The 26,892-nt window shown below is 39.7% G+C and overlaps 1 protein-coding gene across 1 annotated transcript; it reads right to left on the bottom strand.

Moving 5' to 3' along the window:
* Positions 1-2,697: 2,697 nt before the first annotated feature.
* Positions 2,698-25,195, bottom strand: LOC109040929 (protein phosphatase 1L-like). Its single transcript, XM_072304403.1, has 6 exons — positions 23,301-25,195; positions 21,247-21,494; positions 15,774-15,900; positions 9,772-9,903; positions 6,862-6,992; positions 2,698-4,483 (listed from the first exon to the last, which is right to left on the bottom strand). Exons 2-6 carry the CDS (start codon positions 21,472-21,474, stop codon positions 3,986-3,988), a joined length of 1,116 nt encoding a protein of 371 aa, XP_072160504.1. The 5' UTR covers positions 21,475-21,494; positions 23,301-25,195; the 3' UTR covers positions 2,698-3,985.
* Between the last annotated feature and the right edge of the window lie 1,697 nt (positions 25,196-26,892).

Here is a 26,892-nt window from a genome sequence, read left to right as displayed (position 1 = left end):
GAGTGTTGGAAGTAACCTCACTTAATGATGATTGTTGAACGAAAACAGCTGATAAAAAGACAGCAAACAGTAAAGTAAGATGCGTAGCAACAAAACTTTTCCGAAAAACAAAAAACAAAAAACCCCCACTTCCCCTCATCCAATTTATGAGTTTTTAGGGATTTAAAAATCGGGGACGAACCCCAGAAAATAATTTATAGTTTTCCCGAAGCATTGAGAACAACACCTTTCAAATGAACCAACGCCCCTCGCAATTAGTACAGTGGTTGATTCACAATTTCATTCTATTTTTCAAATTAAATATTAAGATTACGAAGGACAAAGCTGAGCTAGAAAGCACGAAATAATGTTGTTTCAAATTTAAATTTGTTAAAATTCCACCAGTGAAAAATTAGGAACAACTCGTAGCAAATACCAACGCACACAGCTCAACGAGACCTAGCAGATAGCTACTCGGGTTGAAATTCCCCTCCCTCAAACATGCACTCCTTTCCAACGGTGCACCCCCCCCCCCCTCCCGATTTGAAAAATACCTAGCTCAATGACAAATTCGCTAGTCAAAAGTACAAATTGCAAAAATGTCAATTATTCCCCCGCTCATTTGTCACCTCCATGCCACAGTTTATAACGATTTTAAGATCAGCATGCATTCATACTTTTTTTTCTCCCTTTATTAAATATATAGAGAACTACAAGATACATGTATTAACCCTATTTGCTGCGACGTTGTGTTTAGTTGAGCTGTTAATTGCTGAACTTGACTTGGTAATTGGGAATTTTGGTTCCTCAGAATTTCCATCTCGTCATCTCTTTTGCTAGACATGGTATTTAGAGCTTGAACTGGTTGCGAGGAGGTAGGTTGGGGTGAGGGAGTGGAGTAACTACGAGTAGCACCCGTATGGTGAATTTGAATATTTTTCTCACTTGCTACCGTAATATTTAAAGTCCCTGTGGAAGTATTTAGTTTTGGAAGGCTATTCCTTCTAGATAGAGAAAGAGAGAGATTAGATTGCGAGATTGAGCATTAATAATACGGCCTTCGGAACACGCCTGTTTCCATCATGATTCACAATTCAATGTAGTACTAAATGCACGCACAACAGGTGACAATTCTGGATCATCAGAATTATCATGGAGGAAGAGACTCATCATGAAGGAAGTATCAGAGAAGCCAAAAGGTGATAAACAAATTCAAAAAAAGAAAACATACACCCAAATATGCACATAAATTTACACTTTGGCAGCCCGAGAACATGGCACCTAACCTATATAGTCCCTAATTTGTCCAATTTTATACCTAAATATATATTACAGCATTTAATTCGCATTGCTTGCGTTGTAAAAGACCGAAGTAAAAAGGTTGCTGGGTCCCGGGACTCAAAGCCGCTTTGCTTGGGGACATAATGTAGCTCGATGGGTAAAATGACAACACCTCACTCTGAATAAACAGCACACCTTATTAACTTAAACTAAACCATGAATTCTAGAAATCAGAGCTGTGACACAGACTCTTATCACAGATAAAACAAACCAAAATACAACTTGTGGGACCTCACCGAAAACTTTGGGCATCGGACTTCAGCGGATTATGCAGCATCGCGTCCAAGATATTGGACTCCATGCTCACTCTTGATATACTTGCCTGCTCATTTCGTCCAAGATCTTGGACTCCATGCTCATCGCTAAACTTCTCACCTCTTTGCTGGAGCATGGAGTCCAATAGCAAGTAGACCTCCCGTATTTTTAAAGTTCATCATGATAGAAAATCGTATACTTCGCTTATCAAATCTAACTTGAACTAACTTAACTTAACTTAACTTAACCTAACCTAACCTGACCAATGCACTATTTTTTTTTACGAGAACACATTTTTTCGTCTTCATTTCACAAAAATTGTCTTAATAAATTTTTAGACCCTATGCTCGTGTATTGTCACAGAATATATCGGCATCCCACAATTTTGGACGCTACGCTCACCTCGCTTTTTCGAAAAACTTATCCCCAACTAAAGTGAGCATGGAGTCCAAGATCTTGGACGTGATGAGCAACGTAACAGTATATAGCTGAGCATAAAGTCCAATATCATGGACGCGATTGCTACATTACCCTTTAGCGGTTGTCACATCATCAAAATATTCCATTATAAAGCAAACCGGATCCGTAAAAAGGGCGGCAAAGAACTTTTAACTACGATTTAATCATTTTCCAGCCTTTTTTCGCATCATGTTGCTTAGTACAAATGGTAATTCATTATTACACTTAAATAAAGTTACGGGCTATATAGACATACCGTTAATTCCAGGCTCCAGGTGCCAGAGCCGTAGCTTCGATTGCACCGGGTTCTACGCCCGGAACTTTCGGCCTCTGAGCCCGGAACGCGGACACTATGTCTATATAGCCTTTAAGTACGACTTACACGGTCGGAGTATTTTGTTCAGTGTATTATTTAGAATTAATAGTTAAGATTGATCAAAGCAATGGGAAAATGATATTAAGAGTGTGCTTTGATATTAAATTCGCTGTTGATAATAATCATACTTGAAATAAAGTTAACACTCAGGAATTAAATTAGGAAAATAAGATAAATATTTTGAAGAACATAGTTTGAAGTAATGATTGCGACTTCTCAAATCATAGTGCGTGCTACAGTCGAGAGCCCGTAACCTTGAACACTGTTCTATTGATGCCAAAATAGCTCAATAGCTCAAATTGCTTTGATCACCGTAATGAAGAAATTTAAATTCTTTTTCTACATGTGAACTATGGATTGATGGCTCCAGCGCAGTAAGCGCAAAAATAAAGTTTTGAAAACAACTGTATCCAGTAGTGTCTGAGCAAAAAATATCATTGAATAAATCTTCTGTTCTTCGTAGAATTGTTAGTGATTTTAAAAAGTCCTATAGGAATTTTTTGAATGATTAAAAATCGACGAATGCCTAAAGCGGATCTTTTTCATTCCATGTCAGGCAAGATATTTTTTAGTGCTGACATGCCTAAAATAAAACTAATTCAATCATTTGAACAATTTTCCAGAGTCGATAATTGATGTTTTTAGGTAAAGTGGAGGATTCGTTATGGATAATATTTCCCGTTCGGACACCGGATACATAAGTTCATAACCTAACCGCACCTAACCTAATCAAACCGGACCTAACCTCAAGTTAGCTCAGGTTAGGTTCGGTTGGGTGACGTAAGGTTCTGCTCTGATCTATTTGGTTCGGTTAGGTTCCCACCCTGTGTATCTCAGCACTCCATACATGTATCACAACACTCTATACATCACATGATTCGTCCATATATCACAGAACATTTGATTATCTCCATGTTTGCCTGAACGGCGCACCATACTGTTGTGCCATTGAAGAACTTCGTACAAACCTTCAAGTGTTGCCAAATTTCCTTTGATAAAAGAGTTAACTTACGCATATTATTCCTCTAATTTTTCAGATAATTTTGTTTGCAATTTCACCTTAAGTCCATGAAAATTTCTAAGAAAAATATTTATACCTTTCCTCAAAAATAAACATTTTATCGAAGGAATTTTGGCAACTCTCAAATGTTCATCTGGCGTTTTTCCTTAGCGTGGCAGCATAGATCAACTATAAAGCACAAAAACACAGCCCGTATATACGAATAAATAAGGATGGAATTAAAACATGCGGGTAAACAAGGCTAAAACATTAGAAACACTTAAAGGCAGGACGTTTCGAGCTGTCACCAGCTCATTTTCAGCTGCAAAAACACATGAAAACGAGTAAAAAATTGAGTGGCGACCTGACCCCAGCCGTTATCACGTAACCACTGGACTTCAGTACCGAACATCCGAGACACACATAGTGGCCGCCTACACACCAACCAATGTTTAAGATGGGTAGGCAACCCCTGCTCCTACACAGCTGCCTGCGAAATACGAACAGACGACAGGCGCTTTGTTTACCCATATTTTAATTCTCTCCCTATTCTTTATGCAGTATAGATCTCGAGCTCATTTTTTTATAGAGTTCCTCGGCGTGGACTTCTTTCCCCCGCCCCGCGTGCTTCCGCGACCCGATGATGTCGGAGATCTCGACGAAGGACCACAATCTCCATTACCGCACTTAACCGAAGAAGCCCATTGCTTGCTCCTCAGGTCGACGACGACGACGGTGATGTTATCCTCTGACCCGCGAAGGTAGGCGTAGTAAGCCAAACTTTTAGCGCCGAAATATTCCTCGCGAAGCCTCCTGGGAGTCAGGAAGGCGACGACGTCTTCGTTCGACAGGACGTCCCAGAGTCCATCCGTGGCCAGGACTAGGAAGCGCGGTCTGTGGCGGCCGAGTTCGAACGTCAGGATATCGGGGTCCGCGATGAGCACGCCGAGTCGTTTCTCGTCGGGGCCGTCACCCAACGCCCGCGACAGAGCCAAGTGCCCGTTCACGCGCCACGCGCCGTGTACGTAAGAGACGTCGCCACCGTTGGCTATGATCCTTGCACGCTCGCTCGCCTGTGAAAAAGAAAATAACGGTCCACGCGGTGAGAAAAGAGCACTGGAATTTTCTTCCAGCCTTACCTAGCTCAATGACAAATTCGTCATTCGTTCGACACGAACTACTGTTGTTTCTTTAAATTTGTTAAAATTGTTTCAATTCCACCTGCGAAAAATTAGGATCAACTCGTACCAAATACGAACGCACGTATTCAATGCTCGAATCTATAAGAACAGCTCAACGAGACCTAGCAGAAAGCTACTCGGGTACAAATTCCCCTCCCTCAAACATGCACTCCTTTCCAACGATTCCTTTCCTCCCCCCCCCCTTCCGATTCGAAAAATACCTATAGCTTAATGAAAAATTCGCTAGTCAAAAGTATACAAAAATTTCAAAAATGTCAATTATTTATTCCCCCGCTCATTTGTCACCTCAACACCACAGTTTATTCCGATTTTAAGATTAGCATGGATTAATAATACGGCCTTCGGAACACGCCTATTTCGATCATGATTCACAATTCACTGTAGTATAGCGCCTTTGTATCATGTACTAAATGCATGCACAACAGGTGACAATTCTGAATTATCAGAATTATCATGGAGGAAGAGACTCTAAAGTATCAGAGAAGCCAATAGCACTGGGAAAAATGACACATTGGATCTAGAGTCCAGACTCTTGAAAACATCGACAAGAGAAAGTACTCTTGATTCAATCAGATTTAAGCTTGAATCGATAGGAAATCCACTCAAATTAAGAGGCTTGGTTCTTGATTTAAGCTTAAATCTGATTAAATCAAGAGTATTTTTTCTTGTCGATGTTTTTAAGAGTCTGGACTCTGGATCCAATGTGATTTTTTTCCAGTGTTTGAATATTTGTAAATTTGAATTTGACACTAGCTAATGTGACTTGGTTCATTTCTGGCTAACGCGGTCCAAATGTTTTTCAGACAAATATTCAAACACTGGAAAAAAAACACATTGGATCTAGAGTCCAGACTCTTAAAAACATCGACAAGAAAAAATACTCTTGATTCAATCAGATTTGAGCTTAAATCAAGAGCCGAGCTTCTTAATTTGAGCGGATTTCCTTTTAATTTAAGCTTAAATCTCATTGAATCAAGAGTCCTTTTTCTTGTCAATGTTTTCAAGAGTCTGGACTCTAGATCCAATGTTTTGTTTTTTCCAGTGTAAGAAAAGAGTCGTATTTTGTTCGACGCAACAACTCGGACTTCTCGTAGCAATCGTATTTTGTTCGGATGTTCACTCTGTTAAGGGCCTGGCCTATTTTTATTCGTGTATTTTTTTGCACAATTTGGCAACGTTTCGCAACTTTGTTTCGAAACAATTGAAACGTCCTCGGAGCTTGTTGTGTGCATTTGTTAACAGGATTTCTAAACTCACTTCTAGCTGCTTTGCCCTCATGGGTTGGTAAAAATTGATGCAAATAACGCGAAGTCGGTAACAGGAAACAATTGTTGCGTCGAAAAAAATACGTCTAAGGTATGCTGTTCTGCCGTGATAGTGAAGAGAGCAGTACGTGGAAAAATGAAGTTTTGAGGAAACGGGCTCAGAAACTTCTGACCGGAAAATTCTATTGAAAGAAGTCTCAGCTCTTGGTCAAATTGCCAATAATCATGCGGAAGACTCCTAGAAAATCGTTTGGATGTTTAAAAATCGACCGATTTCATATTAATTACAATTACGGCAATGTTAGTTTCTGCAAGACTACGTGAATACTGCACGCATTGCGCATACTCCACGATGCGCCATGTTAGTGCCTGCAAGACTGCATGGATACTACACGCACTCCACGTACACCACTGCGCTGCCGTGATAGCGAAGAGAGCAGTAAGTGGAAAATGAAGTTCTGAATAAACGGGCTCAGAAGCTATCACGGCAGCTCAGTGGCGTACGTGGAGTGCGTGTAGTATCCATGCAGTCTTGCAGGCACTAACATGGCGCACCGTGGAGTATGCGCAATTCACGTAGTCTTGCAGGAACTAACATTGCCGTAATTGTAATTGATATGAAATCGGTCGATTTTTAAACATCCAAACGATTATCTAGGAGTCTTTCGCATGATTATTGGCAATTTGACAAAGAACTGAGACTTCTTTCAATAGAATTTTTCGGTCAGAAGCTTCTGAGCCCGTTTCCTCAAAACTTCAGTTTTGCACTTACTGCTCTCTTCGCTATCACGGCAGCGCAGTGGCGCACGTGGAGTGCGTGTAGTATCCATGCAGTCTTGCAGGTACTAACATGGCGCACCGTGGAGTATGCGCAATGCGTGAAGTATTCACGTAGTCTTTCAGAAACTAACATTGCCGTAATTGTAATTAATATGAAATCGTTCGATTTTAAGTCATTATTACCGAAGCCTTTAGTATACGCACCAGATTAGGTTTGTGATCAAACGATAGAGGCACAGTCCTTCCCTCGAAGTCGCACATGACACCTCTGGAATCGCCGACATTAGCCACGAACAGCCTCGAGCCTACGATCAGCGCGACCAGTGCCGTTGAGCCTACGGCAGGATGTAAATCAATATATTAAATTTAATAACGGTCAACCTACTCTACGAATCAGTAATATCTTACGGGTGTTTTTAAAATAGTTGGAGTTGTGGAAATATACTTTAAAAGTTGAGGACAACACGGAAAAAAAGTTTTAGGGGTTATCCTCTAAAACCGTGGTACTATCACAATTTGTTGGATGATACGGACATCTCTAATTAATTGTGGAAGAACCGCAACATTTGGGTTAGTAACCTAATTTATTGGGGTGCGGCCACGATTAATTCGTGTACTACCGCAACTAATTCGTGTACTACCACAATTAACTGGAGATGTCCATATCACACAACAAACTCGTGCTTTTTTTTTATCCGTGAACTTAAATGGACCTTTGGTCTGCCGACATTTAGAGACGGGCCCATGTCCGTGATGAAGGTTAAATATGATAAATGAGTACAGTGGATATCGGATATAACGACATCGGTTATAACGACATATCGGGCATAACGACGTAAACTGGTCGGTCCCGGCTGAAATCCCATTCATTCAATGTATTTATGTATCGGTTATAACGACATCGCATATAACGACATATCGGTCATAGCGACGGAGTTTTCGCGTCCCAACAGATGTGGTGATCGGTTATAACGACCTGAGCGACAGCAACAGAGGCCGAAGAGGAGAGGATCTCGTTTCCAGACGCCCTAGAAGCCATCACAACTGTTCAAAAATTCCTAATTTTGAACTCAGAATGGAACGATTCCACTTTATCACACTTTACGCTCGGCCCATAGAGCGTTACAAAAAGGGTACGCGAACACGATTGTGAAGCAAAAAAGAAATCACGGACTATTATTCAAATTAGAAGTTTTATACTTCTTCGGTATTGCGCATATGTATTGCAAACATAATGTAGTGTGTAGTGCATGTATTCTCAATATTATAAAATACCTTGTTTTTACAAATTCAAACAAAGTGTTTTAATTAAAATTAGTCCTAGAATACAAAAATAAATGAATTAAATAAATATTCAATTCAAATAAAATTAGATAAAGCTAATAAACAAAGGTGTTACTGAAGAGATAATGAATCAGCAGCAAAATTCACCGGGCCCTGGAATTCCACCTACAGCACAGCCTTGTTCTCAGCTCTTTAACATAGGGTACGTGCGTAAAAATTCCACTATCGGTTATAACGACTATCGGCTATAACGACCGAATATGGCTGGTCCCTTCAAGGTCGTTATATCCGATATCCACTGTACTTGATTTTTGCCACGGTGCTACTGTAGGGTAAGTATAGATTGATAGATAGATAGATAGATAGATAGATAGATAGATAGATAGATAGATAGATAGATAGATAGACAGATAGGTAGATAGATAGATAGATAGAATTTATTGATGCATACAGCCTATAATAAAAAGCTCTGGCACAAGTCAAATTTACAATTATTTATACGTCAATTTAAGCAAAATGAAATTATACAGGCTCTTCGAAAAATTCTCTTAGACTATAATAGACTTTACTTTTTTGAGTTTAATTTTCAATTGGTTATGGAATATTTTAATGATAAATCAAGCATGTGGTAGAATCCACCACACCTTTATTACGGAATGCTGTTAGAGTCTCAGTATTTGCTACCTTGTGAGTCGGGATCCTTCTTCCCGTATGTGTCTCTACACAATGTATGCTGTTTAAACGACTTTGTTTTTCTTAAAAAGGCATGCAGAGTATTCAGTTCAAACCATCGTTCAAATTTACAGTTAGTGGTTGTTATTAATCACCATTTCAGGCAGATCTAATGGAGAATTCGCATGCAAATTTTTTATTGCTTCATCTAAAAGTGCTTAAAAATCTGATCTCACAGTATTTTGATACTTTTTTCTCATATGGGAAATAGTATAAAAATAGATTTAAAAGTGAGAAAATGCACCGCCTAGTGACGTCATCTGGCGGCATTTCCCATTTAAACACACGTTTTTTAGCAGATTAGATCATTTTGTCACATCTTCTTCTATACTTATTTAATTCATTAACCAAGGGTATCCTTGTGTCCAGTTCACTCAGCAGTTTCCACTTAGACACGAAATTCATCAAATTTCAGACATCTGCAAATGGACCACTAGACAAGGTACGAATTTCAGCATTCGGATGCGTGTTTCTTAAGCAAAATTTCACCAAATTTCAATGCGCATAACGAAAATTTCCGAAATCAACTCCTTACGAAGATATCTAATGATTCTTGATGTGTGAATTCAAACGATCCGCCCCTGAAAACTCAATGCTCTACGTAATTCACATCGCGTGCTAAACGTTATCATGACAGTCTCTGCGATATAAAAATCTGGCAACCTCGATCTTGACGCTTTGGCTCAACTGTAGCAAATTGCTAATAGTTTGAACGACACGTGGTGGGAAATGAACATTGCTCGATTGAGAAGCTTGCTGAAACCGTTGTAGTGCGCGATTTGACTCACGTAGAGCTTTGAGTTTCTTGTGAGTGGGCAGTTCAAATTCCTCGTAACCAATGTGTAATAGAAACGTTAATATCTCCGTTACGAGTCGGTTTCAGTAATTTTCGTTGTGTGAATCGTATTGTACGTTAAATTCTGGTTAAGAAACATGTATCAGATTGCTCAAAATTCGTACCTTGTCTAGTGGTCCACTCTCTATTGATCGGTAGGCATCCAATGGGTAGTTTCATCTTTACGGTAGTTCCGCTGATGATAGGAAGAATGCATCCTAAATGAAAACGCTTACAATGAGTGGAATAAGTTAATTACCCACCAGATTTAAACCCAGACCACCTTTCAGGTTCCTGGTCAATTTGGGCGGTCATGAGGTCTTTGTCAGTGGAGAGTATAGCGTCATTTAAAATCTTTCGGTAATCAGGCTCGGATTCGTCAATGATGGGTATTTCTATTTAGAAAATTTACCAGTCAGTATATTAAAATCATGGATGGCACAAGGAGCGCACACAGAGATAAACTTCAACCCTAAAGTTTGGTTAATACGGGAAGTAAAAGACAAAATGCACGTATTTCTACCATGCAGACCTATGAGGTGAGAAATATGGGGTGTGCTCGTTAGTTCTCTTTGCGTAAGAGTGAATGAGAATCATAAAGCGCCAGTGACGTCAGCGGCAATGGACGATACGCGTTACGACGACGAGCTCGTCGACGTTGCGCTTTAACTCATGAGCCCTGTCCACAACTCTCTCTTGCCATGCCCGCGGCTCATGACTCCCGCATTCAGTTGGCACATAGGTTTGTTTGGTAGAATGTAAAACCCGCTTTTCCAATTCTTCAAAAGGAATCGCGCACACTTTTACATTGTTTCTTATGCAGCTCTCTAGAGCTCACCCCATATTTCTCACCTGCACATAGGTCAGCTGTTTGGTACAAATACGTCCAAATACCCCTATCCTTTGGTTGAAGGTTTCAAAAGAAAATGCCAGCTAGTTTTCTTGAGGATATTTAATAATGAACGAGAGGTGAATACTAATTTCGTAATCGGAAGAACGTATTTTTCCAGTCTCTCCATTGTTTTCTGAGCTGAATTCACCGCAAACTGTACCAAAAGCAACACAAAATTCGTGTTGGTTTGTGTTTTGATTCCTTTACTAACCAAAAGTAACCGAACACGATGGACTGCATTTTACAATTTGGAACTATGAATTCTGGCCCTGTCTAAAAACAGCGTATGCGCCATTAGATTCCCTATGCACATAAGCGTTTTTTTCAGATGAGCCAGAATTTATAGTTCCAAATCGGAAAAAGCAGTCCGAATATTCTCAGTGCAGTGGCGATTCCAGCGAGGCGGCAACACTGTTAATACTCAATCTAAATCTATTGATATGTATATAGATTTCAGGTGAAACAGGCTGCCTCACCTAAAATCGATTGCTTGACATACATTTAAATGGAGTAAAAACAGTGTTGCCGCAACTTGCAAGAATCTCCACTGTAGGAGGAGGCTGGAGGGAGGGAACTATCTCTGACATTTAGCTGACGGAGGGTATGGATTCGATCGACATGAATCGGTCGCAAAATGAAAACGTGAATCGATCGACACCGATTCGATCGACAAATTATTGAAAAAAACCGGTGTCGATTCGATCGACATGAATCGATCCGAAAACTAAAACGTGAATCAATCGACACCGATTCGATCGACAGTTAATTTATAAACACCCGTGTCGATTCGATCGACATGAATCGATCGAAAAACTAAAACGTGAATCAATCGACACCGATTCGATCGACAGTTAAAAAAACACCCGTGTCGATTCGATCGACATGAATCGATCGATTCACGGGTTTGTCGATCGATTCACGGTTGTCGATCGATTCACGTTTTTATTTTTCGATCCACTCATGTCGATAAAATCGACAGGGGTGTTTTTAAATTAACTGTCGATTGAATCGGTGTCGATTGATTCATGTCGATCGATTCACGTTGTCATTTTTCGATCGGATCCATACCCTCTTAGCTGACTCCTCTAAAAAATCATCGTTTGTCGGACGAATGCGCGTAACTTCATTCAGAGGTCACAACATTAATTGACTTAAATGATGAAATCGTATACAGAATCATGACTGAGTTGTTTCTGTCCCACAATTTGGTGACTTTAGCTTGTAATCTGAGGAAAGTTTATGGAAGTTTCTGTTAAAAACGTCCAACAGTCACGCAATTAAGAGACGATTTGTGAGAGTGGAAATTTTGAATCGGTGAAATGAAGTTACGCTCTTTCGTCTAAGAAACGGCAAAATGATGTAAGGGGTTTTGATGAGTACGTTCGTGGCAAGTTTTTCTTTTCTGAAATTAAAGCATTTTGTTCAAGAAGGGCGTCTTAGCCATGCGACGCTGTTAAGATTGTGCGACTTAGTTGGAATCTTGTCTCAGTTTCAACGACCACTCTTAGGTATTTTTCCATCTCCATTGTTCTTTGAATTTTTTGTCGATTTTCTTGAAAATTATATCAAATGTACGAGTGAAAGTGAAAGAGAAAAATGTATTCTTAGTTTCACAATCCAAGCAGCGTGGCATGGCATTGACACTCTTCTTGTATATAATGCCTTGATTATACTTCAAACAAATTTTCAGCAAGGAGAGCTGAAACGTGCCCCTCAGCCGATGCAATGTTTCAGACTTTTTATTTTTGTTTTGCTGATTTATTTTGCTTTTTTCCCCATTTTGAAGATAACAGCCACCTGAAAACCATTACAATCTCACATGGTCATGATAGGCAATAGCTTGCGAGATTGTTTCCTTGTTTGGGTAGGTGGGTGAGTTCAAATAAGCGTCTAATTTGGTGTCCCGAGCTGTTTTAATCGTCATAATCTGAGAATCATGGGCAGATCAAATTTTTTTCTCATTTTCCACACTATTGTTGACTATTACATGCTACTTCCCACTTTATTTGGACTGAAATAAAAATTTAGGAGAACTTTGAATGTGCAAATTGCCTACATTTGTCCCAAATTTGCGTGTCCCCCGTGTCTGGTTCTTGACTTTAAATCGATGTTGCAGCATAACTAGAGTGATTATTTGAGAAAACTTTATCGGAGATGATAGGTAATGCTTTTGAATTTGAGAAAAAAAATAAGTCAATTTATTTTTTGCTCCATCAATAACTTTTTCACGCGCTAGAATCATTTGTCCCGAGCAACAGTCAGCAACAGTCAGGAGAGACATGGCAACGATGTAATAAGCTCTAAATGACTGCCGTAACGTTGAGGTTTTTCCAAAAACGACTTTTTTTGTTTTGATTGAATAGTTCACACGTCGTAGATGGCAAAAATTCTGAAATTCGCAAATTTTTGTGCAAGATTAACGCCATTAATGATGCCAAACAGAATGCTATACATGATAACTAACAGGGCGTCAAGCATACACACACACACACTAATATCAGCTCGTAAAATACTTTCGAAGTGTGCGTTAGGGAAAATTTTCTCTTATTCCGATCCTCTAGGACGTGCTACTAAATATTCCGTGAAAAAAAACACCAAAATTGTCTTTACTGTTAGAGATAAGCTTAAAAAACAGCTTATTCCATCCTGTCCCGTTCCATCTTGTCCCGTTCCATCCTGTCCCATATGTTTCCATCCTGTCCCATGTCCCACTGTAGTGGGACAGAATGGAAAACTGTTACAACTGAGACTTGCTTGTTTAAGCCCTGTAGGCGCTCTTTTCTACCGATTTAAGTGAAACTTGGTACCCGGGAGTATTTTTCAATGGGGAACTCGAATTTTTAGTCGAATTTTGAAAATTCGAAAATCCAAGATGGCGGACATGACCTAAAATGCTATCGCAGCGCCTAATCAACTGGGACTTGTTTGTTTAAGCCCTGTAGGCGCTCTTTTCGACCGATTTAAATGAAACTTGGTACACGGAGGTATTTTTCAATGGGGAACTCGAATTTTTAGTCGAATTTTCAAAATTCGAAAATCCAAGATGGCGGACGTGGCCTAAAATGCTATCTCAGCACCTAATCAGTAGATTTACGCAAAACTTGGTATCCAGGGGTATTTTTGAATGGGAAACTCGAATTTTTAGTCGAATTTTCAAAATTCGAAAATCCAAGATGGCGGACGTGGCCTAAAATGCTATCTCAGCACCTAATCAGTCGATTAAAGTGAAACTTGGTATCCGGGGGTACTTTTCAATGGGGAACTTGAATTTTTAGTCAAATTTTTAAAATTCGAAAATCCAAGATGGCGGACATGGCCTAAAATGCTATCTCAGAGCCTAATCAATCGATTTACGCGAAACTTGGTACCCGCGGGTATTTTTGAATGGGGAACTCGAATTTTAGTCAAATTTCCGAGATTCGAAAATCTAAGATGGTGGCCGTGGCTTAAAACACTATCTCGGTGACTAATTAATTGATTTTTATGAAACTGGACCGGAAAACCTTGGTATAAGGAAAAGAAAGGAAATTTTAATAGGGGTGCAATAGGGTTTCTCATGTATCTTAGGCTACGAAATCGAAAAATTCCTGTGTTTTTTCCATCGTGCACAGATTCTCCCGGAAAATTGACTCTTCTGGAAAAACTAGACTTTTAAGGAAAATTCCGATTTCTCCGGAAAAATTCCGAACTTTCCCAGGATAAATCGCATTGATACACGTAAATGGAGGTGTTCTTCAGAATCAGCGCCAAAAATCTACTCCGAAACCATTGGCAAATCTTCTGAAAATCAAAAATAAAAAAAAAAAAAAAAAAAAAAAAAAAAAAAAAAAAAAAAGTTGACCGGTGTAATTGTTATGTTAATGTAAGTCCTCAAAATTTCCTGGCTTTATCACCACTTCAGCGGTACACACGCCCACTCGAAGTTTTAAAATTCGGTGTTTTTGATCCATTTTGTATTGCAATATTCCAAGAAATAAAAGCTTCTTCTCGTGTGAAACGAAATCAGTGCGCATTTTGATAAACAGACGGAACTGTCTAAAAGACAAGCAGAATAAGCTCCAGATATCTTTCATGACAGATGAATTTTTTCTTAATTTTTTTGGTTCTGCAAGATATGAAAGGGTTACATGTTTTCAATTATGCTTTAATTTAGTGATCGACGATGCTTTTATGACAATTGTGTTCAATTTTTAATTAAAAGTATTATATGTCACCTCTGAGATGAAAATTTAGGAAATTAGGCAAAATTACGGCAAATTTTGGGAAGTGATACACTTGACGGTGGAAATTCGGGTTTAAGCCCAACTATTAAGCTCGACGAGCTATATTTCCTAAGTCTACACCTAATGATAGTCAAAATAAAGTTTGGTTTGCCCAAAAATTCAGAAAAAATTTTGGGAGGAAATAGAACCTGGAATTTGACCCTTATTTGAATTCACCCAGGTATGCTTTTCTTACATGGACGTGTACTGACTTTTCTTACATGGACGTACTTGAATCAAACGGAATTATACTCATTCTGACAAGAGCCCTAAGATCCATAAAAATGCACCCATGACAGGGCTCATGTCACAATGGACATAACCACTTTTGATTAAAATGCGCCCACAGGTTGTCAGCGACCAAGAAATAAATGCAGTAGGTACGCGCCAATTTTAAAAGTGCATGAAGTGGACCACGCACATCGGAGACCTCGAGTTGCATTCTGGACATTTCTAATGTACTCAAAGCGAATGGGTAATGACTGTAACAAAAAACTTTTTTCTTTTTAAAAAAACAAGTCTGAAAAATTATTTCGAAATTCACGTGAATAAAGTAGACACGTGAAAAGCCGAAACAAAATGTAATGGAAACTTAGATCAAAGTGCCCCCCCCCCCGCAAAAGCTCTGTCATAAGGCACCACACTGTCCTTTAACACTTAACATGTGCAGAAAAAAGTGACAAAAATGTTTTATAAAACTTATTTATGGTAGTTATGCAAGACCTCGCTACGTGAACTTTCCGAGATGAGCATTTTACGTCAAGAAAATCGAGTTAGAAAGGTTTCCCCCTATATAACGTCACGATTTTTCTGATGCAAAGTCTACTCGGTCAACTGTACCTCTATATGCAACATGACTATTTGGACTGCTGATTCTGACTCATTCCAGGAGCAACGTATGTCATTCGTTTCCCTATGCAAATAGGTACTTTTGTGGATGAGTCAGAAATATTGGTTCCTTCTTGTAAAATGGAGTCCACATATAGGTCTCTTTTCGTCTGACTGTATCTTTTTTATTTACTCTTGTAAAAGAAACTTCATACGAAGTTCATGGTGTGTGTAAGGAAACGCTCCAAGCCCTTGGTTCTCATGAATTTGTTATGTTACTCACGTGACCGATAGCCGTTGAAAAAAGAGGAAACTCTGGTTGTTTTTTCAGCTGTCCCATTTGATGACCACTCTTCAATTTTCGTCTCTAAATTCTTCAATAAATGGTCTCGTGCATAATCCGCGGCAAACTGTAGAATCATAAAGCACTTTCTTAGAAGTAAGACAATGCTTGAGAAATTACTTTTGGGACAGAAGGAAATGGGTAAAGCATTGGTTCCTTGTTGTCTGATATTTCTCTACATTAATGTTCATTTTTTTATCGAATCACGCCTGACGTGTTGCTAATACTTTGCATTTATCATGAAATGTATGTACTAACAATGGGATTGTTGCAATTTTCAGCTAGAGCCAAGAGAAGAGTCGTTTCTTCGAGAAAATGACCCAAAAATCGCGACGAGTGCATCGGAAAATTCTGGAGTATACTCCTGACTTCACGATCTGCGTAGGAAATATGCGTTTTTTTAGATTTCTGCTTCAAAAATAATACAACGGTACAGGTGAACATTCTAAGGATGAGTCGTTCCAACTAGAGTCCCTTTATACTGAGAGTCAAGACAACACCCTTCATGGAGTCACAAACGGGAATAAAGATTACAGAAATTGAACGTTTTTCGTAATCTTTGATCGGCCCATTCTCGAATTCCTTTCTTCGTTCCTTCCCTCATTCCGTTTGTTCCTTGCCGAACCCGTAATTCCTCGGTCCATTCCAGATTATAATCTTTGCAATCGGTGAAACTGTAATCTTTATTCCCGTTTGTGACACTGTGAAGGCCTAAAATACGGGAACCAATCAGAAATGGATTCACATTGTCTTGACTCTCAATATAAAGGGACTCTAGTTCCAACCAACCCTTGCGTCCTAGGATGCTTTGCCACAACATTGAACACGGCTGACGCTCTGGCACGCAACTCGTGGGGAAACACCATGGTCTTCATCAATGCGAGAAAATGTAAAGATGCCGGTTGATGAAATGGACGCATTTCTGTCAAACGGAACAATGTGCATTATGACGTGAGCCCCGTATAGCTTGAACACTTTTAGTCCTCGCGGTCAAAACTGCAACAGCGGTAAAGGATCACTGACAGAGCCGCAGCGTGGAGGCTGATTTAACATCAATCTTCCATCGCATTGCTAAGGCGCAGTGATACAACTATACGTACTCTCCGGAACGCGTGAGGTATCACGCCACAATTGAAGGCGTTTTCGAAACTGTCAACTTTCCAAATCAGCAACCTTGCGTCGCATTGATTGGCGTCAACCAAAACTGGCCGGCAAATATTAAGCACGTTTGCAGCCCTTCTTCAGTACCTACATGTACTAAAAATTTAGTTCCTAAAAATCCAAACAGAATGCAGTATTTTTTCGATGCCTTTAAGTTGATTGTTAAATTGAGTTCATACTATTTAGTTATATTTCTTCCTGCGCTTGTTTATTTTTAATCCTTCTAAAAATTGATTAAATTGTTTAATATAAGCCTATGTTATGCACACATTCTTATGGGTCTCAGGGCTCATGTCTTAATGCACATAGTTCTGTTCGATAGAAATACGTCCAAACCTCGTTTCGTCACGTGTAAATTCACTCGTTGGCGTTGACCATGTTGAATATTGCGCAGCATACTGGCACGCAAGGTTTGAATGGTTGAATGGTTGAACGACTCCTCTTGCGAAATGTTCGCCTGTGCCATACTAAAGCAGAAGTCTCAAAAAACGCATGTTTCTCACGCAAATTGTCAAGTTAGAAGTATGTTTCAGACTTTCCTGATGAAAGCATCGTGATTTTTGAGCCATTTTCTGTTTACAAAAAATAACTTTTCTTTTAGCTCTAAGTGAGACTGCAACAGGCCAATGGAGATGTTGCATGTGTGAGGAATTTGCGATTTGACTGTTGATTCTTATCGCCATCTCCCGGACGAAAGAACGTAACTCCATTCCAAGGTTGCAAAATTGACTCAAACAATTCAATATTCAACAAGAATAGACCTGTACAATTTTTGTCGAAAATTGGTCTGATTTTCGCATAAAATCAGAAGAAAAATCAGTGAATTTTTCAGTTAGAAATGTTAAAAACTCTCCAAGTAAAAATGCAATCTGCGCACGGAAATTTTGCAACATTGAAATGCAGTTACGTTCCTTCGTGCGGGAAACGACGTTATGTAACATTTCGCGAAAAACACCATGGTGGGCGGCGGTCATTTCCGCGAGGAACTGAAAAAGGGGCTGGAAATCGGCGATCATTTCCGCAAATTATTTCATGACAATTTTTGTTACCATTTGGAGGAGTTGGCAACGTCGGCAAACCTGAAACTATCCCCTAAATAAACATTAATGTACTCACCCATTGATTCAAGAAGATTCAAGAAGAAGACTGTGATTTGAAGTAGCAAAAGAAGATACAAGAGGTCGGTTGACAAAAAGTTCCAAAACTCCACTTCATTTTGTAAAAAGTAAAAGTTCGGAACTTTTTCCCCCCCTCCCTTAAATCACGTATATGCAAATCGCAAAATTTCAAAAAACCTCTTTCTTTTTAAAAAAAAATAAAGAAACTGTCCGCACGGTAAGGATTTTTGCACATCTCAACATTTCAAAATCCACTTTAAAAAAAAACAAGAAAGAAACTGTGCGCACAGTTTTTTTTTAAGATAAAATAATTATCACGTCACATTTTAAGTCGAAAACTTTAAACTTTCTTCCCGTGAAATCGGTATCCCATAAACTTCAGGTACCTCAAGCGAGCCGTTTCAGAGCCTCCTTCTAATGCTTCTTTGCATGTATTCCATGCCTGGATGGATGTTGCAAGTCGATCGGCGGTTTCTTTCCGGATAACATTTGTAGATTGCTTCTTGATTGAGTTAATTTTTGTCATTGTGAGAGCTTGCGTTTCTAGTAAAACTTGCGTGACACTATGAATTGAAGGCCGATGGTAAAAATTTTTATTGTAATTGCTATGGAAGGATTCAGGTCCATTGGTCGTTCTTGGCCCATCAGAGGGGGGCCTGCCCACATGCTAGGAGGAAACAGTGCCGCCTCGTCTATGTACGTTTCTAAGACATAATCGGAAAAATCAGATGGCACTTGGGGGGGTGCAATCGATAGTAAATCAACGAAACCTGCTTCTATTTCAGTAGGCGGTAAATATGGCAGGCCAAAAAAATATTTCAAATATTTGCCCACTTCAGAATCTGGCGTATTATATTCTCTAAGAAGGAACTTGTTTTGCTGAATATGTTTAAACCAATTCTGAGCTAAATGAAAGGTGCAGCACAATATAAGGCATTCCGGAAACATTGCTAGTACGGCATTATGAGCAGCTTTCTCAAAGTCAGCGTAAAAGTGTGAAAAGCAGAAAGTTTTACCTGTTAATTGTTCGCATATGGCCAACAACCGTCGCCACATTAAATTGTAAGTGGCCTCCGTTTTATTTTCAAGGAAGCAAAAAGCAACAGGAACGTAAAATTTTTGAACGTAAACATGTATAGTATATAATTGCGTGAAGTGTTGAGGGGCGAATGAAAAGGTTCCATCTGCAAATGTGATGCGGCAAACCTCCTTCTAGATCATTCCAACAACTTAGAGTTGCCACGTTGTGCATATTCATTTTTTGCACTTGCGGAAACGATCGATGATTTCCTAGCGGAAATGATCGCCGATTTCCAGCCCCTTTTTCAGTTACTCGCGGAAATGATCGACGCCCACGATGGTGCCTATGGTTTTCTCGAAAATTAACTCCCAAGCTCAAAAGAAGCTCTCAAGTTGAGGCCAAAATGGAGGGGATATCCCACGCTATCCTGAGAGTCCACATCTACATCAAGACAAACTATCCATGCGAAGATAGGGAGCAAATACATTAGCAGGGTTGCCGTGTTTCAGTTTTCGAGTCTCCAAATAAAGTGGCAGCCCTGTCAATGTATTTGCTCCCTATCTTTGCATGGAGAGTTTGTCTTGATGTAGAGGTGGACTCTCAGGATAGCGTGGGATATCCCCTCCATTTTGGCCTCAACTTGAGAGCTTTTTTTGAGCTTGGGAGTTGATTTCAGAGAAAACCAGAGGCACCATCGTGTTTCTGGCGAACTTTTACATAAGAATCAACAGTCAAATCGCGAATTCCTCACACATGGAACATCTCCATTAGCTTTACTGTATTACAAGATATCTCATTGTAGACAGATTCTTTTAAAACAATGTAACACGATGTCTTAACACTTTGTGTACATTCGTGCTGCGCTCTGAAGGATCATTCTTGTAAACTTTTAGTCCAATTAAGGGTGCCGTGCCGCGTGCTATGACTGGAGGTTTGCCATGGTTCCGAGCAATTATACTAATTCCCTGAGGATCAAATTGTATACCAAGATGAATGATGCAGTTTCAAGTGATTGCAACGATCCATGTCTAAACATTCCTATAACATCATGCGTTACGCGCCGTAGATGAACACCTCTAGCAACTATTTTAACTCCGCGGAGATCATATTGTATACGCAAATGAATGCAGGCGTTTTAAAGCGGCAGCTAAACAGTTTTATCAGTATGATGTCGTGAGTGGCTCGCCATGACCTTGAACATTTATACATGTATCTGAGGCCGGGTGTTCCGTCCGATGACGTCATCAACGGGTGCTACTGTAACGAAATAAGCTGGTGTCATGATGACGTTATCGGTCGTGAATGACTGAAAATGGTGGTTATGAGCCAAAAATATGTACAAATAGCCAGTGGTGCTTATTTAAAACTTTTCGGATCAAGCAGGGAGTATTCGGAAATATTCCAATTCTATCTTGAGGCAACAGGTGGTTGGCGTCACCAAGGGGGTGGGGGGAGAGGGGGTAAGATGGGTGAAGGGAGGAAGAGAAAATAACGCGGGCAGAAAAGGATTTGACATTGCTGGCTCGACAGCGAAGAGAGCCGTTAGTGCAAAAATGAAGTTTTGAGAAAATGGGCCTAGAAGCCTCTGACCGGAAAATTCTAATGAAAGAAGCCTCCGTTCTTTGTCAAATCGCAACCAATCATTCGATAGACTCTTAGAAATCATTTGGGGGATTAAAGCTCGACCGATTTTATTTTAAAGTACATGGATAAGGTAAAATTCAGTTTCATGTTAGGTTAGTATTTGGCAAGACAGCCGTAAGTGCTATCTTCTGCGTGCTTTTAAGGTAGCGTGTTGAGCACACAATAAACACATTTTCAGGTTAGAAATCGGCAGATGAGGCCGGCATTCCTCTTGTAAGCAATGTTATCATTGGCTCTCATGCACCTACGGCTGTCTTGAAAAAAACTATGTAATTTTTTGTGCACTTACGGCTTTTTCATACGTCTCGTTTTCATTAAATTAGGATGAACTTTGCTGTTTTAGCTGTCCCAGTAATTTCATCTAAAAGAGTTTAGACGAATTTCGAAGAAAACTCGATCTCGAAAATTTTGCACTTACGGCTCTTATCTTCGCTATCACGGCAGATTTCTTGGTAATGAACAGACTTACCTCCCCTCCATGACCATCGAAAACTGCAAAATACGCTATATTCTTGCCTAGAACATTTTCCTCAACGACGAATCTATCCTCCATCGATGTTCTCCGTCCAATAATCGAATATGCGGCCGCAGATTTGCCTTGTTTCTCGAGCACCCTTACCTTGGAGGACGATCCATAACCATATACCCTAGAAAGCTCATCGAACTTACTCTGCAGGACATCAGGTGGCGAGTTCATGGTGACGCCAAACCTAAAATCTGAAAAATATAGTAATTTCCGTGTAAAGAATAAATTTTTGCCAAGCGCAGTTCACTGTTGCAAGGTCGCAAACCTTGCGTTTTTCATTTGGACCGCGTTTTGCAGAAAGGAACCAAGCCACATTAGCCATTGCAAAATTAAAAGGAACATTTCATTTTTTGCAAGAGAACATTTGTGCAGTTTTCTTTTTTTTTATTTTTTTTTTTTTTTATATGTTTAAGGAGTTCGCTTCGCACTTTGTAGAAAATTGACGGACATTTGCCGGAAAAAAGAAGAAAAAGATCCGCACAACCGTTTTTATGCAAACATTTAAATTGCCCCGCAGAAAAAAAGGAGGTGTTCCGCATTTCGGGCATCTTTGATGACGTAGGTCGGCACAGCGACTTTTATCATCGATTTTCTTGGAAATGGTGTAATTCATGGAAGGGTCATTCTAAGGTCATTCTATAAAAAGTGCTTGAAAGTATATCATATGAGTTGATTTAAGCCAAAAAATGGGACATCGTGGTCCGTTTTTCATACTTCGAATTCCGGATTTCGCTGGCTAGGTTGTACCGACGTACGTCACAGGGTAAAGAAACCTCAAGATGCAAACACCTCCTTTTTCCTCTCTATGAAATTGCCCAATTCTTGGCAACGGCTGATGTGGCTTGGTTCCTTTCTGTCTAACGCCGTCCATTTAATATCCTGAAAGTGATTTATCTGCTGTGAAGCAATTTATTGCGTACTTTCGGAGATAATGTCCCGGACGGCCGGACAAGTCCGTTTTTAAAAAGTCCGAAAACTCAAAGGAATTTCTAACGCGCCGGAATGGCGGAAAATGGTGAGAGTAATGCAGAACGGCCGTCAAATCGCTATCTCCTCTCATTTTCCGCTGATGCCTGTTACAAAAAAGTATCTTAATGTGAAACTGTTACTTGTATACTACCATGAAATAACATGAACGAGATTCGATTCCTTAATTGACTCTGATATATAGTTTCGAATTTCGATCATTGTTTTTATTTAGGGGGAGTAGAGAGACACATGAAGCCATTTATGCAAGAACTACGGATGTCGCGTTTTTAAATTTTGAGAAAATCGCGCTTAAAGTTTTCAAAGCTTTGCGTTTCGATGTCCGTGCAGCAAATAGGGCTTGGCCAAAGAATTTGGCCAAGCCCTATTTGGCTAAGCTCTGATTCGTCGAAAGACGCGCCTGAGTATACACGCGATTAGTATTCTGCCGTGGTAGCGAAGAGAGCCGTAAGTGCAAAATTTTCAAAATCGAGTTTTCTTCAAAATTCATCTGAACTCTTTTAGATGAAATTACTGAGACAGCTAAAACAGCTAAGAGTCTATCGAGTGATTGGTTGCGATTTGACACAGAACGGAGGCTTCTTTTAATAAAATGTTCCACTCAGAAGCTTCTAGGCCCATTTTCTCAAAACTTCATTTTTGCACTTACGTAGAGTCCCTTTATACTGAGAGTCGAGACAATGCGAATCCATTTCTGATTGGTCAACCGGATTTTAGGCCTTCACAGTGTCACAAACGGGAATAAAGATTACATTTTCACCAATCGCAAAGATTATAATCTGGAATAGACCGAGGAATTTCGGGTTCGACAAGGAACAAACGGAATGAAAGAAGGAACGGAGAAAGGAATTTAAGAATGAGCCGATCAAAGATTACGAAAAACATTCAATTTCTGTAATCTTTATTCCCGTTTGTGACTCCATGAGGGGTGTTGCCTTGACTCTCAGTATAAAGGGACTCTACACTTACGGCTTTCTTCGCTATCATGGCAGTATTCTATTAAAACTCACACGCGATGCAGGATCTGATGTTGATTCGTTGGAAGAGGCGTCCGATAATGCACGCTAACTTAGGAGGGCTCTGGACTACAACAGTGCAACGGTGTTCCACACCCTCTCGTGTTTCGTAGCGTGTGCATTCCGCCTTCCTCAAGCCCGAACATTGATACCTCGAAACCTCGGATGAGCGACGTGAAAGACGGGAGTGCTCATTCGAGCAGTGCTTGCTAGCATCCTCCAACTCTTTTGGTGTTGGTCTACTCGGCAGGGAATTGCAAGGGTCGTCCTCCAACGGAACACCCTGTAACAACCCCAGGATACAAGCAGATTAGTTTGGAATACATTTTGTATTGGGTCTTGGAATTTCTTTTGGCTGGTCTCAAAATCTCTTTCGGCCGCACTGGAAAAAAACACATTGGATCTACTAGAGTCCAGACTCTTAAAAACATCGACAAGAAAAAATACTCTTGATTCAATCAGATTTAAGCTTAAATCAAGAACCAAGCCTCTTAATTTGAGCGGATTTCCTTTTGATTTACGCTTAAATCTGCTTGAATCAAGAGTCCTTTTTCTTGTCAATGTTTTCAAGAGTCTGGCCTCTAGATCCGATTTTTTTCCCCAGTATGGTCTCAGAATCTCCTTTGGCTGGTCTCAGAATCTATTTCGGCTGATCTCAAAATCTATTTCGGCTGGTCTCAAAATCTCTTGCGGCTGGTCTTACACTGGGTAAAGAAACACATTGGATCTAGAGTCCAGACTCTTGAGAACATTCACAAAAAAAGGACTCTTGATTCAATCAGATTTAAGCTTAAATTAAAAGGAAATCCGCTCAAATTAAGAGCATGGTTCTTGATTTAAGCTTAAATCTGATTGAATCAAGAGTATTTTTTCTTGTCGATGTTTTTAGGAGTCTGGACTCTAGATCCAATGAGTTTTTTTTTCCAGTGTAGAATCTCTTTTGGCTAGTCTCAGAATCTCTTTTGGCTGGTATCCAAATCGTATCTTGGATCCATGATTTTTTCAATGGTGTAATTGAGCTGGTTCCCTTCTTTTAAGCGCAGTCAATTTGTGAGTGTTGTTGAACAGCGTGATGAAAATTGGACCATTTACATAGGGTGTCCCAAAAGTACCGAGACTGGTTCTGTAACTTCAAAACTAAGATAGATATAGACATGATCTTGATCTCATTTTAAAGATCAACTCAATACCTATCGATTAAGACCAAGATCAGCTCAATACAATAAAATTTGACCGAGTTATGGCAATTTAAAATCAGTGAGGAAAGTTTACCCCTACGGTTTTTAATGAAGATTCTTCATCGCCGTAAATCGAAAAATCGGCCTGTAAAGTGATGCTTATTGTGTTTTTTGATTTTCGAGGTGTCATTTATCAACATTTTGTACCAGCAAACACAACAGTTGACAGTGCGTATTATTGCAAAGTGCTAAAGGAGTTGAGAATGCACATTTCCTGGAAACGGCCGGACTTGAAAGCTTCGTGGATACTCCATCAAGACAATGCGCGGCCTCACACATCGAACTTAACACGTGAATTTATGAGTAATAATGGAGTTGAAACAATCCCTCATCCCCCTTATAGCCCTGACTTGGCTCCATGTGATTTTTGGATGTTTCCTGCGCTTAAAAAGGAGCTTCGCGGACGAAAATTCGAATCGAAGACCGAAATTCAGAATGCAGTTCAGAACTTTTTCAACGCCATCCCAGAGGAAGAATTCAGGGAAACAATGTTGGATATGTGGCAAGAGCGCATGAAAAAGTGCATACGGTTTGATGGACGATGCTTTGAAAAGTAAAAGGAAGTTATGGAAGATTCGGAGGAAAGCGGATACGAATATTTATACTTTTTGAATCCTGGTAAGCGAAGAATCTTCCTAAAAAACCGTAGGGGTAAACTTTCCTCACTGATTTCAAATTGCCATAACTCAATTTTTATTCGATTGAGCTGATCTTGGTCTTAATCGATAGGCATTGAGTTGATCTTTAAAATGAGACCAGAATTATGTCTGTATCTATCTTACTTTCGAAGTTACAGAACCAGTCTCGATACTTTTGGGACACCCTATGTATTTAAAAAAAGCCCCATACAAATCCAGCTCATTTTCAGGTTTGGAAATGAAGAAGAGACGAGCTAATTCGAGTTAAATAGAGACGCACCGAGCCTCATCTTGGGGGAAAAAATGAATCGAGAGTAGTCGTAAATGAACCATTTTTAGCAGAAATCCGAATCAAGCCACATCAGCTTTTGTCAAATTTAATTGCGCACTTTAATTTTTTACAGGAGAACGTGTGTGCGAATTTCATTGAACATTTCGTCGCCCCTCTAACGTATCTCTATTTCCGCATGAGCCCCAGACAGCATGGGGTCGTATAAAAAGCAGGGCTCACCTGGAAATCGAAATACGCCATTACGTCAGAGGAGCGACGATTTGAGCAATTTGCTTCAACCTATGCAGAAAATTCACTGAATTTCGTACAAAAACCCGCACAACCGTTCTGATGTAGAAAATTAAATGGAGATGTTGCATGTGTGAGGAATTTGCGATTTGACTGTTGATTCTTATGTAACAGTTCGCGAGAAACACGATGGTGCCTCTGGTTTTCTCTAAAATTAACTCCCAAGCTCAAAAAAAAGCTCTCAAGTTGAGGCCAAAATGGAGGGGATATCCCACGCTACCCTGAGAGGCCACATCTACATCAAGACAAACTCTCCATGCAAAGATAGGGAGCAAATACATTAGCAGTGATGCCGTGTTTTCAGTTTTAGAGTCCCCAAAGAAAATGGCAGCCCTGTCAATGTATCTGCTCTCTATCTTTGCATGGAGAGTTTGTCTTGATGTAGAGGTGGACTCTCAGTGTAGCGTGGGATATCCCCTCCATTTAGGCCTCTTGAAAGCTTTTTGAGCTTGATAGTTGATTTCAGTGAAAACCAGTAGTGGCACCGTCGTGTTTCTCACGAACTTTTACATAAGATTCAATGGTCAAATCGCAAATCCCTCACACATGAAACATCTCCATTTGCTTCAACCTATGCAGAAAATTCACTGAATTTCCTACAAAAATCCGCACAACCGTTCCGGTGTAGAAAATCAAATCGTACATTTAAATTCGACGCTAGCCGATGTGACATAGTTCATTTCTGGTTAACGCGGTCCAAATGATTTTCAGACAAATATTCAAAGTTGAAAACAAATATTTTGGTGTTCGGAGTGTAGCCGAGTGCTAGAAATAATGTAAAATTTTTTTGTAAATAACTTACATTTTATCAACAAACTTAGACCGAAGCTTTTCGAAGCAAACGCTTCATCCTCAGGGTCACAACATCGATATCACAAAGGCCATAATTTAATTGCCTTCGAAGTCAAAGAGTGTTTTGATCCAATAGCTTGTCATCAATATTGTTACCATCAATGAAATCTGTTACCTTGTTTGAAATTAAATTATGGCCTATGTGATATCGATTTTGTTACCCTGACGATGAAGCGTTTGCTTCGAAAAGCGTCGGTGTAAGTTTGTTAATAAAATGTAAGTTTTTTAAAGAAAAACTTTACAGTGTTTCTAGCACTCGGCTACACTTCAAATACCAA

This window comes from Bemisia tabaci, chromosome 9, assembly GCF_918797505.1.
Source record: "Bemisia tabaci chromosome 9, PGI_BMITA_v3".
Classification (NCBI taxonomy): Eukaryota; Metazoa; Arthropoda; class Insecta; order Hemiptera; family Aleyrodidae; genus Bemisia; species Bemisia tabaci.
This window is presented reverse-complemented; position numbering and strand designations above follow the sequence as displayed.

Coding starts and splice junctions, on each gene's coding strand:
- LOC109040929 (XM_072304403.1), bottom strand. CDS start 21,474: ATGAACTCGCCACCTGATGTCCTGCAGAGTAAGTTCGATGAGCTTTCT. Junction 9,904..15,773: donor TTTCAACGGCTATCGGTCAC/GTGAGTAACATA, acceptor TTTTCTAAATAG/AAATACCCATCATTGACGAA. Junction 6,993..9,771: donor GTGGTCTGGGTTTAAATCTG/GTGGGTAATTAA, acceptor ATCCTGCCGTAG/GCTCAACGGCACTGGTCGCG.